Consider the following 20,941-nt stretch of genomic DNA (forward strand, 5'->3'; position numbering starts at 1 on the left):
ATCAAGATCAAAGTGTCATTCTATCCCTTGAGCAGCAAAGTCATGAAAAATTCGATTAATTCATCAATTCACTGAGTTGCAATGTATAATGTGACGTAATGCAGGGGTTCCCAACTAGAGATGTAAAAAAACGTTTTTTTTTTGTTTTTTATTCGTATTTTTGTTTTTTTACCTATTTTGACATTAAATGTCACAATATGCAGCAATTAGGGTAAACTCATTGCAATAGCGTCTCTTTCAACAAACAAACAGTCTCATAACTCGTATAACTTATCTCAAATCAGACTCAGGGGCGGATCTACCTGGTGGGCCTCATTGGTACAGGCCCACCCAGATTGACAGTGGGCCCATCCAAAATCACATTCATGAAAAAAAGCATATTAATGTTTAATACTAGAACAGTGGTTCCCAAACTGTGGTACGCGAGAGCTTTTTAAGTGGTACACAAAGAGTTCGGCGGTTTTTTGTTGTATTTAGTCTACTCTATACAATTTGCCGCATACAAATTACTGACATTTTTCAAAGAGAAAACCCACGACTTTAAAGATGATTTGGAGAACGTTGAGTTTTATCTCACGGCTGGCCTACTTGTCGGATATTTTCCAGGCTCTTAACTTTGTGAATCTTTCGTTCCAAGGATCGAACAACAATATCACTGTTTGTATTAAAAAGCTGGAAGCATTCATTCGCAAACTAGATATCTGGACTAAAAACATAGAGAGCAAACAGTACGAAATGTTCAAACTTCTTACCATTCTTCCAGTGGACCCAAGTCATAAATTATCTCAAAAAATTGGTGATCACCTTAAGCTGCTCAGAACGGAATTAATGCAATATTTCCCAGATTCAGTAAGTTGCACCTACGTGTTCCCGACAATGGTTCACCAAATCAAACGTCATATAAAACCGTTCAGGTCTACTGAATCTTAGCGTATTACGTCATGGAATTTTTCCTAAAAAAATGAGCCAAGATTGCACCATCGTTCGTAAGATTTGTATCACACCTGTTGAAAATTGCTTCACAATGTTTCACTATGACGTCACAGTAACTGCGTACGTGAGTTTGAGATATAGCAATGTATTCTAGTCATTCGTAAAATGGTTGCTTGAAAGTTGGTCGCATATTTAACTGTTTGCTTAGTAGGCTACTTGCCAGCTGGACGAAAATTCCGTCTTTATCTAAGTAGTTTGTATCGTAGTGACAAGTTTTTAGTGGTGTACGGTGTTGCATCCCAATTTCGACAGCCAGGTGGCTAATTTTACAGAAATACAATTTTGATTAGACGTTTTCAAAAAAGCGTTTCTTTCAGTCATTACATATAGACGAACGGATGCGGGAATCTTATGTTACATTTTTCCCACGAAGAGATTATGGTTTACCGTTGTGACCAACGCTGTCAATCCATTCTGCATCGATCCAGCTTTTCTACCCGTAGGAACGGGAGAACAAGAAGAGATAATTGGTATTCAAGTTGACGAGACAGCAAAAGCAAAGCAGAAGGAATGCTCTCCTATAGATTTCTGGCTAATCATGGGTTCCACTTACCCAACATTGGCCCGAAATGCTGTTCCTCAGTTACTCGTTTTCCCTTCTACATGGGAGTGTGAACAAGGGTTCTCGGCCTTGATGGCTATTAAGTCTAAGAGCCGAAATCGTCTAACTGCGCCTGGACATGATTTCCGATGTGCTGTGAGTAAGGTTTTACCCCGGATAGACATGCTTGTGCAAAGGAATCAGTTGCACCCATCGCATTAAATTGTATTTTCTTGCTATTCATTGGTGTTATGGTGTAGTAATAAGGTAACTAATAAATATCAGACAGGTGGTAGGCTACGCAGTGTATTAAAAAACAAATGAGCGGTACGCGATTGGAAAAAGTTTGAGAAACACTGTAGGCTACTAGAACAACCAAGTGGCACTGAATTGTCTGCGGCATCACTATTTCACAGCATTTGTAAGAGATATTCGGTAACACCAGGGCCTGATTTCAGGCAGCACCTTGACTGGTTAACCGCAAGGTTGTTCGGTGCTGCCAGACCTTTCTATTGCTATATTTTGATTTGTATGTAATTGTGTTTCTTTTTCTCGACTCGTATTAGAAAGGCAAATAAACAATCATCTCTCTCTCTCTCCCTGATTAAGGCTCACGGGGCCCGAGGCACAGCTAAGTTTAGGGGCCCCTATTGGCAATCGCTTTCAATGCAGAGCAGCAGTGATCAACCGAAGCCTAGCATACCAAGTAACTTTCCATGTAGCAAATGTGCCCAAGACCATGCAAGCATTAATAATGATATAATATGGGTGCACCGGTGCAACCTATTTCGTACCCTGAACACTTCGTACCTTGAAAAGACCGAGAAAAAAATAGAACAAAGCCGAAGTCGTTGATCGGAGTTTCCGCAAACATTTCAAACAGCGGAAGTCGCTGGTCGGAGTTGTCGCAAACATTTCACCTCTCAATGCTAGACTGCAGTTATAGCCTATTATTACCACTAGCCTAGATCTACTTAAATTAATTATTAACTCTAATTATAAGAGTTGATTGCAGTGCAATTTGCTAATGTGGACTGATAGCCTTACTCTTTGAGCTTTTTTTATTGTTAACGATCAGCACCTAGGCCTACAAGTCGCTGATAGGAGTTTTCGCAAACATTTCAAAAAGACAAAGTTGCTGGTCAGACTTGCCGCAAACATTTCAAAATTAACCGAACTTCACTTTCCTCCTCTCAATGCTAGACTACAATTTTATTATTGTTGTTTGGATTGCTCTAACCATGTTTTCCTTCTTTTGCTATTCGAAAATGCGTTGTTTCAATAAAAATGTGAATCGTGTGCCGTATTGCATGACAGCTCCTATCATAGGCGTAGCCAGGGGGGGCGAAAGGGGCCATGCCTCCCCCAAATTTTTAAAGTTAGGATTCCGAAGTTGAACCCTTTGTTGAAAATATAATATAATTTGTAGGCTATAATAAATTTATATCGTTTTCCAAGACATCTGGCTATTAACACCCCCCAGGACTTGTTTTAGACACACAGAAAGACACCAATAAATTTTGCAAATCGTAAATCGCGCAAACTTTACGCAATTTACGCTTCTTTTAACTAATCTGTCAAAGCAATTTCAGAATCGCTTACTCTGTTGGGTTTTTGTGTAGCTGAAATTTTTGTGTTCTCTATCTTTAGTCGCAGTTTTTGCCCGTTCGTGTGTAACAGCTACCTTTAATAAGTTAATAGCTGTTTATCTGCTAATAAATTTCATACAAATATTACCCTGAAAGTGTCTCCAGAAAGCGTTATAATCCATTATTTGAGTGTAATTTTGCAAAAAAAATTTCGGGGGAGCATGCCCTCAAACCCCTATAGAATACGCGTGCCTTTGGCACGCTCTAATCCACCAGCTTTATCCAGCTTTATTGCTCCCCTTGCTTAACCCACCAGGATACGCCTCTGCACATCACGTGGCGATGTCTTAAATCAAACACTTTATCGTTCTCTTCAATTCATCAAATATTTGCCTCCCCCCCCCCCCTAAATTATTTTCTGGCTACGCCACTGGCCCCTATGAATGACTTTTGCTCATTGTGACGTGGCCTACCGTAACAGGAAAGAAGCAAGACAGTGGGGCGCAATTGCATTGGAATTCTCTAGCTGTAGTTGCATTGGTAACAAACACAACATAGGCTAATGACAGTGTTAAAATGTTTGCGGAAACTGCAATCAGCGACTTCGGCTTTTCTATTTTTCTCTCTCGATCTTTCAGGGTACAAAATCGGGGGACGAAGTGTTCAGGAGACGAAATAGGTTGCATCCATATAATATTATGCCTCGGTGGGCATCTCAGTGTATGCTAGCATGAAATTCTACATTAAAAGTGAAATAGGCCTAACAGAAATATTGTGTACAGTGTACATTTAACACCAAAAATTGGGGGCCCCAAAAGCAGGGAGTCTGAGGCCTGTGCCTCGTGTGCCTCATGGTTAATCGGGCCAGTGGCGTAGCCAGGAAAAATTTTTGGGGGGGGGGCCAAATATTTGATGAGTTGTAGAGAACGATAAAGTGTTTGATTTAAGTCAAGACATCGCCACCTGGTGTGCAGTGGCGTATCTTGGTGGCTTGAGCAAGGGGAGCAATAAAACTGTTGGGGTTAGAGCGTGCCGAAGGCACGCGTATTCTAGGGGGGTCCGGGGGCATGCTCCCCCGGAAAATTTTTGCAAAATTACACTCAAATGATGGATTATAGCGCTTTCTGGAAACACTTTTAGGGTAATATTTGTATGAAATTTATTACCAGATAAACAGCTATTAACTTTTTAAAGGTAGCTCTTACACACGAACGGGCAAAATCTGTGTCTAAAATTAGAGAACACCAAAACTCAGCTACACAAAAACCCAACAGAGTAAGCCATTCTGAAATTGCTTCCACAAATTAGTTAAAAGAAACGTAAATCGAGTAAATTTTGCGCGATTTACGATTTGCAAAATTTATTGGTGTCTTTCTGTGTGTCTAAAACAAGTCCTTGGGGGTGTTAATAGCCAGATGTCTTGGAAAACGTTATAAATTTCTACTAATTTTATTATATTTTCAACAAAGTGTTCAACTTCGGATCCAAACTTTGAAAATTTGGGGGGGGGGGCATGGCCCCTTTCGCCCCCCCTGGCTACGCCTATGAATCGGGCCCTGGGTAACACAAAGTTTTTGTGTGCTGGGCCGCCGTGGCATTATAGGTGAAAGCCCACCAAGATATTTCCTAGGCCCACCCATAAATTACGTTCTGAATCCGCCACTGATCAGGTATATGTCTGGTATATTGTTTCATTGCAATTTTGTAGATCTCAAGTCTCAACACAAGAGCCATAAAGATTTCTCATCGTCTCAAATAGTAGTAGCAGTGTCCTATGGCTGGCACATCTCAAGTATTGTCTGTAATTTGGTCCAGCCAGTTGTTAAATGCAGTAACTTACCACACTCCACTCGTGTACAGTTCCGAAGCCACCTGGGATTTTGGTTAATGGGCATGTTAGGACCAGGTGGTCAGAGTCCTGTTTCTCTGCTTCACAAAGGCACTTTTGATCAGCACACCACACCTTTTCCAGTACAACGTCCAGAGGTTGTTCCAGTTGATGTGCATTTGGTGCAAACTTGATGAAAACCACACAAGCGGTTTTCGAGTTATAAGTGAAATAACTTTAGCCACTAGGTGGCTTCATAGATAAGGAGCAATAGAAAAACGGCTATATCTCAAGAACCGCTCAACATATTTGGATAATCTTTAGCTCTACCCCCATGTTTTCTGGGTGGGTTATCTGTTTATGAACATTAAAACAAGTTTTGGCTACTATTTTTTGAGATAAAAAGAAATTAACCTCTTGTCGTTACGCGCCGATAAAACCATGATGCGCAGCTTTAAAAAAAATTTTTTAATTGGGTAGAGGAAAGATTGATGAAAAGTTTGGCAAAAGCAGTGTAGTGCTAAAGTCCCAACTTTTAGCCCAAATTACATTTAAATGTAGTGAAAGATGGAAACATTTTGATGTTGTTTTATTTTCCCTGAAGAGGTTCAATAGTCCTTTATGATGTCATAGTCATGTTTGGTTTCCCTTAATCACACCATTGTGCTGTCATAGACATGTTTAAAAAAAGTATGGTTGCACTTAATCCATCCAATTTGAAGTTTTGAACTAGTTTGCAGGATTGATTGATTTTGAGACTTTAGCACTTTTCTGTTTTTGCCAAACTTTTCGTCAATCTTTCCTCTACCCAATAAAAAATTTTTTTTTTAAAGTTGCGCATCATGGTTTTATTGGTGCGTAACGACAAAAGGTCAATTTCTTTTGATCTCAAAAAGTAGTAGGCCTAGTAGCCTATCCAAATAAAATAAGTTTTCATCTTTGATGTTTGTTTTGTATTTTTATCCTGCATTGCGGAATATGGGTAAAACTTTATAGGCTACTTGTCAGGAAAAGTGTTATGAAGCATTTATTCACTTTGTGAACACTGAGCAGTGCTGAAAAACTCCACTTTAACGCGAAAATTTCTTCATTCAGGGTTGGTAGTTACTAGCAATAGTCAACATGGGTGGTGGCCTGGTGGGCATTTAAAAGGAACATTAACCTAAACCTTTTCTGACAAATGCATTCACTTTTGACAGCTAAAAATATCAGTGATAAGATCTCTTGCATTATGTCACAAATGATCTGCAAGAAGCATCAATGACAAAGTGTCTCAGACCTTACAAGTTACAACACACGAAAAGAATACTTCTGTTTCAACATTTATGAAGCATATAGTTGTTAAGCTATCAGTTAAAAAAAACATGTTTAAACAAGCTATTGGCAATAGCTTGCATTAGTAAATTACCACAAACAAGGTAGGCTAATGTGTGTTCTGAATACTGCTATCTTGTTTTTTCCAAAATTTCGTCAACCCATTAAGTGTGTACAAGAATAACCAGTCCCGGCATAGGCTACTAACATTCAAGGCTAACTTCCATAAAAGGAAAAGGAAATTAACTCATCTACATTATGTCATGTCTCAAATTGCATTAATTCAATGTTAGTCAGGTCTACTGACACAAACATGCCTGAGAATGAAGAAGAAAGCGAAACAACGTAGGCTATAAGGCTATGCAAAAAGCATATGCTGCTGCCAACAGGGGCGGCGCCAGCCAAAAATGAGTGGGGTGGACAAAAATATTTCTAGGTAATATACTACCGTAAAGTATGGTCACTAAGATTGCCGATTGCGATGTGACTCACTGCAGCTCGGTTAGTCGGTTGTGAAATTTATTGAAAAATAAACAAAGGAAATTGAAAGGGGGCAAAAGCTCGTTTTCCATTGAGCGCACTCTAAATTATGAACAAAAGAATAGAATGGGGCCAAACGCTCCCATACATTTCCTCTGCGGTCCATAGAACTGCCGACTACGATCTTGATGTTAGCAAGCTTGTCGTTATTTTATGTCATGGAGCTGCTGCAATGATAGGCGGCAGTGGCGTAACTACCCATTGGATCTTGTGGATAAATCCAGGGGCGGCAGGTTGCTAGAGGGCGGCAAAATGTGATAACATTTCAAAGTTTATACGAACAAAGACAGTCACGTTAACTTATTCTCGTGTAGACTCAGACTTAAACGACCTAAGTTAACACTGATCTAAGTGAAGCCAAAAATTAAACAAGTTATGCCTATAAACTAATTTGCAACTTTTTAGATTGTGCCTCACCATGTGGTAGGCCTATTTGTGACGGTTTAACGATACTCATGCTGTTGAAGTAATGATAGAATGTCCGTTGCAACTTGTAAGCTATAGCATTGTTCAGTCAATTTAGCTTTGGTAGTTAAGTTCAGATTAGTTTTACGTTTATTTCACTTTCGGGAGGAGACAGGAATGGACCGTGAGGTCATCGAGTCAACTGCCACCTTTACCATCTGTCTGTGGTAGATAGACGGGACTCCTCCATCTTCATGTGTGAAGATAGGTTAGGTTTATGAAAGGTTTAAAGTTTTAGGTCTGAAATAGATCACTTAGCTTAACTCAGCAAATTTGCAATTATAGTTATTGTTTTTAACTAATGTGCTGCAGATTCCAGAACAAGATTTAAGTTGCAATTTTTTTAAGTTAATTTTTGCCTATGACGAGAGTAAAAGAAAGTGAAGATTTTTTTAGAAAGAAAAAGAAAGCTAGAGAAGAGGAACTAAAAAGAATGAAGGAGTCATTTTGAAGCTCCGAAAAATTGCCTCTGATAAAAAAACAGAAGAGATTAGCACAGTCAATATCTACCTCAAGTTGAGACGGAAGAAGACGTGTCTATAGGCTACCTCGAGCTAAACAATAACAAAGTGATCATTGAAAGAAGTCAGCCTGTAAATCAAACACTGTCAGATAAAGATAAAACAGATGTCATGTATCATTCTCATAACGATGTGGCTACTTGGCCAGAAACATTAATTCATATCATGAGAGTTGAGATGATCAAACTAGGGCCCGAAAGGTTTCAGAATAAAGAAGGGCCATTCAAGCCAGTGATTAGAGTAATTAAAGGAGACAAAGAATCCAGCTGTCTGAGTAAGAAGTGGTTTTATTTTGAACTTTTAATCAAATTAAACAAACCTGCTTTAATTCTTCTGTTGGAATTTTAATCAGCTTTTACTACGGTGTCAGGGGGTGGCGGGTAGGGGCGGCGTTTCGTGCAAAAATCCAAGGGCGGCATATTGCGTTGCTACGCCACTGATAGGCGGCCTCATAAAAATTTATTGGGTGGCCCCATAAACAGAATTTCAAAAAACCTGGCTATTACCCAATAATACCCATAGCCATAGGTTAAGAATCACTGCACTAAAGTTTTATTTTGCGCTAGCAGGTCAGTTTAAAAGCTTTCGCCAATTTTTGAGGACCAGTGTTATCGGCAATGTCTCGCTCACTGCTGATCTACACCAGATGTTCAAGTCTTTGTGATGACATGGCAGGTCGCACATAATAGTTTATTGTCTTAACTTTGCTGTTGATACGTTCACAAGGTGCCACAGTCATGGGCAAAGTAGCAATAATTTGAAACAAATCGCTGTACAAGTGATTTAAGATCGTTTTGTCCACACAATTTCAAAAATGAAGGCAAACACAACCACGCGGTCTTGGTCAATTCACTTTGGTGCTTTTCTTTTCAAATTCTAGTTTCCACTTGTGACAATTAGCTGAACTCAAAAAAAGAAGATCCTATTGCTGCTCAACCCGATTTTCATCGAAATTATAGAATTTGACTAAATATTCAACTTTAGGAAAATTTGATGGAGACGTGTAGGTGAAATAAAATCCAGCTGCATTTGACATTAATTCACATGCTTGATCCGAGTAACGCTTTTTAAGTTCATTTAGCATTCTGTAAAGCTTAAAGAAAAATCTCTTCTTAGCTTTTCTCTAATGGATTCAGATTCACTCCACCAGGGGCTCTATCCACTTTTAGAATTCGAGAGGGGGTGATTTTTTTACAGTAGGCTAAATTCCTCATAGTCATTTCAACTTTACTCCATTGAGTGGGGGGTGATCACCTCCCTCACCCCCCTTTGGATATAGCCAATGCACTCCACGGAAGACTGTTGCAACCTATCATTATATCTGACCATCTTAGAAATAGCTTGGTGGGTAGCGGCATCACTTAGTCGGCGTGGTGGTTTCAGTAGTAATTTGATTTCTATCTGCAAACAGCGATGAGTTGAAAACCAATTTGTTAAAATTTTCCTCTGAACGCAGTGAGTCAAATGCTCTTGTCAAGTCGTTGATAGCAGCAACCTCAGTGGTGAGATCTATTTCTTCACTTTTTAAATAATCTGAAGCCTGTTCACTTAACGAAAAGCATTTATGAGGAATAAGACTAGCAGTAAAAAAATCAGTTTGCTTGATGCGGAACAACAAACCAGTAGCTACACCATTACCTTTGTTTGACGTTTGTTGGAACATTGACAGTAGTGCTGGATATAGGCCACATACATTAATAACAACATCCACATCTTTTAAACGTGCAGACCATCTAGTGGCCTATCAGATAACGAGTGCAATGCAATTTTTCCAGACGTGATTCCCCCCTTTTTCAAATGCTCTTTATACAAAAAATGTCTCTTGGGAGAACAGTCCATAAAGTGGTGGGCTAGATGTTATCAATTGTTTCAAAAATTGTTTTGACTGTCGCTACGTTTTCAATACTGTGCTCAAGCACAAGATTTAATCGGTGTGCAAAACAATGAAAATATACCGACAGTTTAGCACCTGCAGCTAGGTGTTGCTGTGCACCTTCATCCTTGCCTGACATGTTGGTGCTAGTCCCATCAAAACCTTTGCCTATTAGGTCTTACAAAGCTTGTGTCTCAGCTGTGATGAAAGCCATCACCTCAAAATGGTAAAATTAGACTACAATCAATCAATACAACAGAGCGATAGCAATGAAGATTCTTCATTTCTTCGTAATGTCAATGTTGCAAAAGTAATTCATACGTAAGAAGTTGAAATTAATTTATGACGCAATCACTAGGCCCCCTAACCCCTTGCATACACCCCCCAAGCTTTCTTATCGGATCTCGACGAATTACAAAATTGCCCCTAAATAGGAGTGGGGTGGAGATGTCCACCCCAGTTCACCCCGTGGCGCCGCTACTGGCTGCCAAGCACAAACACTTAGGAATTTCAGCACAACCATAAAACCATTTTTACTACTTTAATGTTTTTCAAGAGCACTATAATGAAACTAAGCTGCAAATTGTAAAAAATTTGCAACTTTTCAAGACAAATATGAAAAAAAACAAAAAACGCGTGTTTTTTTGGCCCAAGTTTAAAACACGTTTTGGTTCGTTTTTTTTTTGCATTTACATCTCTATTCCCAACCTTTTTTGCTGTTTGTACCCCTTTGTCAGGTCAGAGCATTTTTCGTACCCCCAAAAAATTGTGATTGAATTTTTTAGGCATATATTGCTAAATTAAATTGCTTTTATAGCTCAATTAAACGTTAAACCAATATTTCACACACAAATGCAAAAATTACCAAAACAAATTAAATGTCAGTTATTTTGTTTGCCACTTCTCTGTGAAATATTTGTTGCCTCTTCATTCATAAAATTCGCTCAAACGATAGTTCGATTTTACTCAAGGCAACACGTACACCATCTTCCGCAGTTGCAGTCGATTTCTGTACTTATTCTTGATATACATCATGGTCGAAAAGCCACCTTCACAGTAATAAGTTGTTGAGAAGAGAATTAACACTGTCATGGCTTCCATAGCAAGACTTGGGAAGATTCATAGCAAAACACTAAAAATCTTTTAACTTTGATTTTTCAAATAGCAGTTTCAGTTTTTGGCAGCTTTTCATTTCGATGATGTTCTCTTTCAAATGTTAAATCAAAAAGGAATGTATTTATAATCCAATGCTGAAAATAATTCAATTCACCAGCAAAAACGTAACAACCGAAAGAATCAACCAGCATCCAGGAGCGGATTTACCTATGGCGCCGGGGCGACGCGGAGCCCCCTAAAATTCCAATTTATTTTTTTTATGTCAGCATGCAAATTTCCTTTTTATGCTATACTTTAACTTGTAAATTTCCATTTTACTAACGTACAACAATGCGTGATGTTTAGTCTCGGCAAGTAGGCCTACTAACCGCTAATAACGGTACAAGAGACAATGGACATTAAATAAAATACTAATAACTAATAATAAAACTTTTTTAACTCAAGTTTAAATAATATAATGCATGGTAGCAATCCAGATTTTATTGCAGTTTAGGAAGAGAGATAGGATGGAATGCCATACATCAACCTTTTGGACAGTAAGGCTGGATCTGGTCTTGAACACATCTCTGCTAAATTTAGTACGTATTTTATTCAAAACATGTTTGTGATCGAATTACTTGTTTGAGGAAATCTAATGTCATTTTTATACGTTGTTACAAATTAAAATTACGTATTGAGACGTTTTTGCAACATTATCAGCATGAGTAGTTTAGTCGTATTGTTCTTTTGCTCAATTGCATCATTGTCAGTTCACAATATTTGTTTTGCTGATAGGGCATAGGCCCGATTTCGCTTATTCTACGAAATAAGAAATACTAGACTCTTATTGCTGCAAGCGCTTTGTTCGTATTTGAATTATTTTTTTATTCGCAATATCTTAACTGAGTACCACTCACTTGTACTAAGTACACCTTGGCCTCACCGTTTGAATGTTTTTTTATAATGCATTTTTTTGGGCTATGCACCAGTGAGCTTCAGGCACTCTAGGTTGATGATTTATTGAAATGAATTTTGGTAGTTACCCCTTTTCATTCACTTGGAGCAATCACTGTTGTATAGCCTAAAGTTTTAGTGGAAAATACCTAAATTATCATTTCACGTTCGTTATTGCTTTTAATTGCCACGAGCGGCATTATGGCATTGCCTCAACTTTACAACTGATTGTCACTTGTGGTGTTGATTTGTGATGTGGGAATGACTGGTAGTCTACCTGACCTAGATAGGCAATTTTATTGATAAAAACGCAAAAAAATTTCCCAAGCCATTTGCGGCGAGGTTGTTCCATACTTCTTTGGCGCCCCCTAAAATATTGCCCTAAATCCGCCACTGCGGCAGCATCATGGGAAATAATTTCATTTTTGACATTTTGCAGCAAAAAATTATTTGCAATTTGATCAAGACAAGGAAAATTAGCAAGGTTTCCATTTTCATTTTCAGCAGCAAGTAAAAAACACTTTGTTATGAGACAATGAGGCTTCTTATTAGCCTACTAAATAACAACAATTATTTGTGGATAATTGTTTTTTCAAAGCAAAAACGGTAATGGCATAATATCATCTACAAATCCAAAATAAAACTGTACTTTGAAATCTGTTTGAAAAGCTGCTCTGTAGCACAAGGATCTTCGTACCCAGGGCCGAATTAATCATTAGGCCAATAAGGCTACAGCCTTAGGCTCTAGAAAAATTCGGCTCTCAATTTTTTTAAGGTTAAATTTTTGTAAGGCTGATAGTAGGCTAATAGGCTACAGATGTAGTACCAGTACAGTACAGTTTTTGCGTAAAAACGAATGACCGAGTTGAGTCAATACATAATATGAAGAGCCCATTTCCGAAACCACGTAGGCGCCACTTATACCGAAATTGAGTTTAGAGTAGGGGTTTTCAACCTGGAGGTCACGAGCTGTTTTTCGGAGAGTCGCGAGGCGCTTGAAATTCCAGTGTATTCTTTTCAATTCTTTTTTACAAGAAAAGATTAAAAACTGTGTTTTTTTCGCAATCGACCATTCCTCTACTTGAGGTTATATCGTTTAAGTTTTCAGACGTTGCAAAAGGCTTTAATTATAGACAAGCATTCAATTTTTTTCACCAAGTTCTTGTAACTTACGTTGCTTTGTGCATACTAAAGTTAACCAGTAACCACGCTATGGTAAAAAAGCAAAATCATGTAGAATTCTATGCAAAATATAGATTTCTCAGCATTTTTTTCAATGGCATTGAAAAAAATTAGTGTCGGCTATTTTGTTTGAAAGTTCTTTCAGCAACAGGTGCACACATTGACAAACTTAATAGTTAAAAATATGCAGCACCAACCATCGCACTGAAATTGATTTAAATAAATTCATAAAATGTTGTAATAAATTCAACCGGTGAAAATACGAAAATGTAGATTATTCTCATTATTTTTTTCTCCTATTATCTAGCTAATATTGATAGAAAAAGGAACTAACAATCGGAGGAAATGTAATAAAAGCCATAGGTAATAACATCGCAAAAATCGTTTTTCGTTTCGGAAATTTACGTTGGAACAGCAAAACTAAACATAAATGGATGTCAGCATGAATCAAATTTGGTTAAATTTTTCATTAAATATGCTTTTGTTGAATACTTTTATGGAGGGTGGCGAGATTATATTGATTGCTCTGAGGAGGTCGCGGTCGGAAAAAGATTGAAAACCCCTGGTTTAGGGTGTCAGTTGGTAGAGTATTACCATAGATACCTACTATCCACTTCTTTCTTTCAAAAATCTTTTCCATCTGCTTCAAATTTGACACAAAAATTGTGTTTGTTTCCAAAACCAATTAGCTACGCGCCATCATGAGCCATTTTTCTGTTGTGTTTATGCTATTTTGCAGTAAATAATTTTTTATGTATGTATTCTTATTACATTTTTTTAGCTTGGTTTGAAAATTAGGCTCTTCTCTAGTAAACAGCCTTAGGCCTACAGTACCCTTAATCCGGCTCTGTTCGTACCCCTAGAAAAAGGCTCCCATCGTTTGCACTCGTGTGTGATTTTCAAACTAGTGCAAAGTTAAAGTGCACCGCCAATTTAGTGTTCAATCAGTAAGTCCTGTTAAAGTAAACAATGTAGCCTAATATAGCCTACCGATAACTATTAATATCACTTCAGTAAACAAGCACATTAGCTTACTTTCATGCGTTAGCTTAAAGTTCAGTTAGGAGGTTTATTTTCTAGACTATAGAAATTTGTTTTGAAAACTTACAGCAGGTTTTAATCAGCCTCAGCCAAGTTTTAGGCTACTTTGCAGTATCTCATTAGCAAAAAGCGTTCACTGACCCGAAACGGCAATAAAGATAAGTCCATCAATCTGCCAAGCAAATAAAAGCGGATTTGTATGATTTGTAGCACTTTGAAATCAATGTTCAGTTAGCAGTGATGAGGATATAGCCAAATGCGATTGTAGATGTGGCTTTATGTTAAACTTTTATTTATAAACAGCTTCTGTTTTTGTCGTATCCAGGCAGTGACATCAATATGTTTTGTTGAAATCCCCCGCACCCCACTAAAGCTACTTATTGGATCCACCTCTGCCTCATTGCCATTTTGCAAAGTCAGAATCTCAAACATTTCAAGTCGAAAAGTGTTTACTTTAGCCGCAATGTCAGCGTCATCAATACTTCTACAAAACGAATGATGTTTGTCGAATCCAGGCTTACACCTGGTGGTTGAAGATTTAGATTAAGTGGACGGGAAGGCAAGGAAGCCAATCTTCGTGTCCACCTTCAGGCATGCCTTTAAGTGTCCTGCCAAAGACACAGCCGCATGCTCTTAAGCGGTGTCGAACCGGCGCCCTTTCGATTGCCGTTTCAGCGCTCTCACCACTCGGCTATGCAGCCGACTAAAACGAATAATAAATATAGCTGACTACAATCTCAATAGATGCAAAGTCATCAAAATGGCTTTTAAACTCCGATGAAATGCTTTGAACTTGCACCACATAAATGTGCACTGTCATTCTGTGTCACACCTACGCTTTGGCGTTTCTAGCTCTGCTTGCATTGAAAGGAGATTGCAGTAGCCAGCAGCTACATTGCAACCTGCTTGGAAACTACAAGCATGCTTTTTAACGGGTTGATTTGTCATTTTGGCCACATCTTTATCCTTACACTGCAGTTCACATTCAATGCATTGAGCTCGCCAGTATGGAAAGATAAATTTAAAAGCAACCAGCCGTCCTCTACCTTGGCATGATAATCTGCACGATTTGAATTTTCGGGAGAACCTTGATTTCAGGCAACAGTTTGGTAAATCTAACCAAAAATTTACATCTCCTTAGCATCTGTGAGAAGCAGCAGATCCGAGTGTTCAACATAATTATGATGCTTGCCAATGTTACCGTATTTTCATCACCAAAACAAGGAAACATTTTGTTTATTAAAACTATCTAGGGTTACTAATTGCTTTGGCATTATCCATAACTCCTAGTGCCCACTCAGCCCACAAGGGCATCACATTAACGCAGTTATATTCTGCAAATATAGCCCAGTCTAGCCGCTTGTGGCTCATAACGATCCAGCATTCGCCACATTTGCACAACTCAGACACAAGTGATCATGATATTGACTTTACTCTTTGAGTTTACGAGTTATTGACTAGTTGGTAAAATTTTGAATTTTTCAAAGGTCGTTTTGGAGCCTACCAGCAAAGATAATAAAAAAATACGTAAAATTTTTGTGCAAAATTGAGAGGCTAGCTAGGTGACCCTTTCAGTTCGGGCAAAAATGCACCACTTTTTGTGTCTCTTAGGCCTATGTAGTAGCATTGTTTCTGTCGTAGTCGTGTTTGTGTTTATAATTGTGATTTCTATTTTAGTATTTGTCAATTTTATCAATATCCATTTTAGTATTTGTGATTGTAATTGCAGAGTGACGCCGATACTGAATAGTTTAGCATGTCAGAAACTTTTATTAATTTCAATCGTATTCACTAGATAAACATGTAGGTTAGGTTAATCGTGATCAATTGCAAAATGCTAACCCAGTCACCTCATTCCGGTTTGTAATCAACTTTGGCAGGTGTCAGCTTTTCTTTAGGTCAGAGTGTTTAAACATAAACTTAAACTGTTGTTTGCCGTAGCTTAGATAACCGATTGTTCTTTAGTTAAATTTTAACTAATCGTTTGCTACAGGGCCTCTCTCTCACAGTTTCCAACTGTAGGTGCACTATTATCTGTGATTGTGGTAGCAACTGGGAGGTGCTCCCCAGACCCCCCAACTCTTTTCTGACTTCTCTGATGTGTAGTTCACTTTGCAAACTTTCAGCAAATGTTACTGATATAACTTAACTTGAGGTGAAAAAAGTTACTAAAAAGTGAGGGGGCAAAAGTTTAGTGAAGAGGTTAATCCTTTCAGTGAGGGGGAGAATTGCTACCCCAAAAAAGACTCTGGTTTGCTCAAAGCAAATATTAGAACATGTGTTTAGTCTGAGCAGCTGCTTTGCAAACCACAGCATGCGAAAGTTAGACTCCAGCCTACAGCAAGCGTTACGTTTCCAATACGGCCCCTTACCAAAAACGTGTTGTCCAGGCCTGTTTCAGACGATCGATTCAAAGATAATTAGCCTACCAATCAAGATTGAGCACAAGATCATCGATAAAGCCAGACGTAGCTAAAGCTTGACAGTGTGGAGTTTCTCCGATGTATCAAGTACCGGCAGACGTTTACAGAAAAAAAAAAACGATGAGTTTTTCTTGAAATCAGATTTAGCTACAATTGAGCCAGTTGGGATTATGCACGGCATTATTTCTTTCTTACCGAACTGTACCAAGATTTTCCAATCTTGTTCCGCTTTATCTCAGCATTAGTTGCAGCCGAGTGGGGAGGTCAATTTTAAGTGCGAAGGTGATGCTGGTTTAATTTCCTGTGTTTTGTCAGATTTTAAAATGAGGTTTCAAATACTAAATAGGCTTTATAGGATATGACACGTTAGCATTAAACGTCTTACGGGTACGTTAATTCGGCACTAAATCTACTGGAATAACGTTCCGGATCGTTTCGGCTCCATTTCACCACTGAACAACATGAGCACCAAATGCATAACCTGTTTTGTTTGAATGTGAGTAGTTTGTTAGACTGCTATACACTAGAACAAATGTAGCCTAATTCGTATTAAAAAGCTCGATCGATTAATTCCACTGGTGAACAGCAAATTTTAAACGGAAATACCATTAGGTAATTCTTGAAGAATTGTCCTTTATTTTTCAAGCAAACCAAGATTTTGAGATATTTAAATTTTGTTGTTTAAATTTGACCTATAGCGACGCAAATGCGACGCAATTTGACCTTAGTGACAATTTTAACCTCAAGCTGCACTATGCCGATTTTACAATGCATTGTTGTTTCCAGTTGCAATTTAGAAACGTTTTTTTTTTTTTGATTAAAAACGTGAAATATTTAAGTATAAATACTTTCAAAACTTAACGTGCTGAAGAAAAGGCGAGGGCAAAATCACAATCTGCGCAGAAAATTCATCTAGCTTCTATCTTTGATAAAAAAAATGTTAAAATTTTTTGGCATAATATGTATTTTGTTTTTCTCATTACAATGCCAGGTTTGACAAAATTGTTTAAAATTTGTCAAAAAATAAGAAATTTGAAAATGGACTTGTTTGCAATAATCCTTTCAACGATATTGGTGATGGTTTTAATGGCATGGAGAAAAAACATTTACGATTTCGTAAAGTACAGACAAATGATCTCCAAACTTCCTTCCATGGTGGAAACTGCTTATCCATTAATAGGCCACAGCTACCTTTTGTTTGGAAAAGACTTTTTTACCGTCGTTAACAGAATTGTAACCAAGTTTATTAATAAAACAAGAAAAAAGGTTGGAGTTCTTTGGCTTGGAACTTCTCCGCTGATTGTGATGGCTCACCCTGACAGCTTTGAAACTATTCTTAGAAGTTCCAAACACATGTCGAAATCTTATCTCTACGTATTCCTTCATCCGTGGTTAAAAACTGGTCTTTTAACTTCTTCGGGAGAAAAATGGAAACAGAGAAGAAACTTGATCACTCCGACTTTTCACTTTAACATTCTTCAGGACTATCTTGATGTCATGAACAAACAGTCAAAACTAATGATCGATATTATGGTTGAACAACATGCATCTGGAAAAACTATCGATGTTGCAAAATCAATAACTTTGTGTGCCTTGGACATCATTTGTGAAGCAGCAATGGGACAGTCTGTCTTGGCACAATCTAATCCTGACTCGCCCTATGTGACTGCACTTTACAGGTAAAGTTTAATTGTTTATAGCTTACTGTGGGTGCGGGGTGCATAGCATATAAATTTACTGTGTAAAAATCTAAAGAAAACATTTAGCCACGCTCTGTTTTGACTGCTGAACTTGAAAAACTACCTAAGTTAATATGAAAATTGCCGTACGACATTTGTAATAAAGTCTAAACAAATAACCTTAAAAACCATAGCGGCCTAGGCTATAGGTAGTTATATGCCTTAAAACTAACGTCGTTGTTTTTTAATACAAACAACAAATAGAAAAAGTATCTTTAATCATGTTGAAACTACACCATGGAGGCAACGAAAAAACATTTGGGTTATTTGTCAGTTAGCAGCAGTTGAGCACTTTTGTCTTATACTGACACTGAAAAGCTTTATTCAAGTACTTTGTGAAGTCAAAATGACCTTAAAAAGAAATAGTAGCCTATTACCTTTCAATGCCACATGTGTTTGCACTGTCAGTTTAACGTCGTTTCGAAAATAAAGTGCGAGGTGAAATTTTATTCTTATTCTCCAGCATTTCCATCAAAAATTTCTAAAACCGTTTCGTTTGTTTTAATTTTAACTTGGAAAGTATGGGGTAACGGAAATGCGACTGAAGTAAATGTAGCGCCTCTCCGCTGCCGCTGCATTGGGAAAAAACTGCGTCGTTACTGCAGTTGCTACTCTAACAAAAATGTATCGTTGCTACTGCTATCGCTATACCAAAAAGTAGTACGCTACTGCCTACCTCAAACACATTTTTTCAGTTTTTTTTATTCATTTTAAATTTTCAACTTAACTTGTATTTGCAGAATGTCTGATTTGGTTCTATTACGAATGAAAACTCCAATGCTTTGGTGGGATTACGGGTTCAAACAGATGAAAGTTGGAGCTGAACATGATGAAGCGTTAAGCGTACTTCATGGCTTTACCAGAAGTGTTATTGAACAAAGGATGAAAAATGTTAAAGAATCCCAAAAAGTTTCGAAAAGAATGGCGTTTCTCGATATGCTTATTCATGCTACAACTGAAGATGGACAAACCTTGTCTCAGAGTGACATTCAAGAAGAAGTAGACACATTTATGTTTGAAGGACACGATACGACAGCAGCTGCTATGACATGGACTGTTTATTTAATCGGTAGACATCCAGATGTCCAGAAGCGCTTGTGTGAGGAAGTAGAGGAAGTTTTTGGAAAAGATGTGAAATGTTCAGCCAGTATGGAAGAATTAAAAAAGCTTCAATATCTTGAGCAAGTTATAAAAGAGTCTTTACGAGTTTATCCTTCGGTTCCTTTTTATGGGAGAGTAACATCTGAAGATTGTGACATTGACGGCTATGTAGTACCGAAAGATTCGATGTTAATGTTGCCTGCCTACAATCTTCACCATCATCCTGACGTTTGGAAAGATCCAGAAACTTTTAACCCCGAGAGATTCTCCAAAGAAAACTCAGTCGGGCGCCACCCATTTGCTTATTTACCATTTTCTGCAGGACCAAGAAATTGCATCGGTCAGCGCTTTGCAATGTTGGAAGCAAAAGTGATCATCTCACAAATTCTACGACAATTCACAATAACTTCTCATGACGATCCTAAAGATTTAAAGATGACTGGCGATCTCATACTTCGTTCAACAGTTCCACTGAATATTACTTTTAGTAAAAAGTGATCTGTAACCTAGGGTTTTCCAAATTAGGGTCGCGACCCCAAAAGGAGTCACGTAACGAACTTTCTGGGTCGCATAGGGTATTCCAGTTTTACACAAAGTATTGCATATTATACAGTGGTACTTTTCAGACGTTTACCGGTATTTAAAAGTTGTTAAAACTGGTATGACTGTTCAAAACATTATTTCTAACTGAGCGGTGTAGTTAGTTAGATTTACTGTGATGGAGTGGTGGCTGACTATGACTGCTCACATGGTCTTTCGCTACCAATACCATCCTGATTGCGCCATAATCTAACCAACAGTTGTACAATGCATTGGTTTGACAATTACATTTACTCTGCTTGTTTGTTAATATATGGCGCTTTTAAAACAAAATAAATTGACTTGACTTGTAGATTCTGCGTAAATAGACCAAGCCCTAGTAGTGGGACTTCGTTACAGTTGACGGCAGATGAAATGAACGTCTCCTTATTCGTATCACAGCTGAATGCGTAACTTATTTTTCACATTGGTTCATGACATAACTCTACCTCTGCTGAGGAAAGACTATATAGTTATTGAAGACACAAAATTTAAGCTTGAGAACTGCAAGCGAGTGGCTAAATATTGAAAAAAGTGGAATTAATCAAATCAATGGATAGCTGCTTAAAAAAATCGAACGATAACGATAAATTCGACGATTTTTTTAGGGAAATGGAGCTATTTTGGAGAAACTGTTCTATAATAATAATGCTTGTTTTTAAATAGCGCTGTATCTATCGCGGAATGCGTTGCGCCTCAGCGCTCTTCAAAGCAAACAGTGTCAATGCAACCGTTGTTTACTTAGGGAGCTGCTGCAATGACAGAAATAGCCTACAACTGGGTTTCATGCAAAAGTGCGATATGCGAGTGATACACATTACACAATGCACATTAGGGTGGCTCGTTTTTGAACCTTTTTTTAATTCTCTCGAGGTAGTGGGGAAATGGTGCCAATGAGTGAGAAAACGCTCATGACAAAATTTGAGATTCGTAACAAATTGTCTTCAGCCTCCTCATGGGGCCCAAAAATCGAAAAATGGGGTCAAAAACAAAATTTTTTCCAAAAATATTTTTAGTTTAGGTAGATATAGTATTGTTTAGATATATCTAATTAACCTGAGAAAAAAAATTGGAGTCATTTGAACTATTCTTTCAGCTTCCTCACAGCTTCTGAAAATTTTCATTTTGCTGAAAATTTCGCATTTTTGTGAGTGGTTACATAA

At 37.9% G+C, this 20,941-nt stretch overlaps 1 protein-coding gene and 1 pseudogene across 1 annotated transcript; both read left to right on the forward strand.

The window, feature by feature from the left end:
* Positions 1–546: 546 nt before the first annotated feature.
* LOC145786925 (zinc finger BED domain-containing protein 5-like) lies at positions 547–1,805 on the forward strand (annotated as a pseudogene).
* Positions 1,806–17,362: 15,557 nt separating this feature from the next.
* On the forward strand, positions 17,363–20,085 carry LOC145786683 (cytochrome P450 4V2-like). Its single transcript, XM_082598396.1, has 2 exons — positions 17,363–18,038; positions 18,839–20,085. The coding sequence occupies exons 1-2, from the start codon at positions 17,398–17,400 to the stop codon at positions 19,695–19,697; spliced, it is 1,500 nt and encodes a 499-aa protein (XP_082454522.1). The 5' UTR covers positions 17,363–17,397; the 3' UTR covers positions 19,698–20,085.
* The last annotated feature ends 856 nt before the right edge of the window (positions 20,086–20,941 follow it).

The sequence above is a fragment of the Aplidium turbinatum genome, chromosome 17 (assembly GCF_918807975.1).
Source record: "Aplidium turbinatum chromosome 17, kaAplTurb1.1, whole genome shotgun sequence".
NCBI lineage: Eukaryota > Metazoa > Chordata > Ascidiacea > Aplousobranchia > Polyclinidae > Aplidium > Aplidium turbinatum.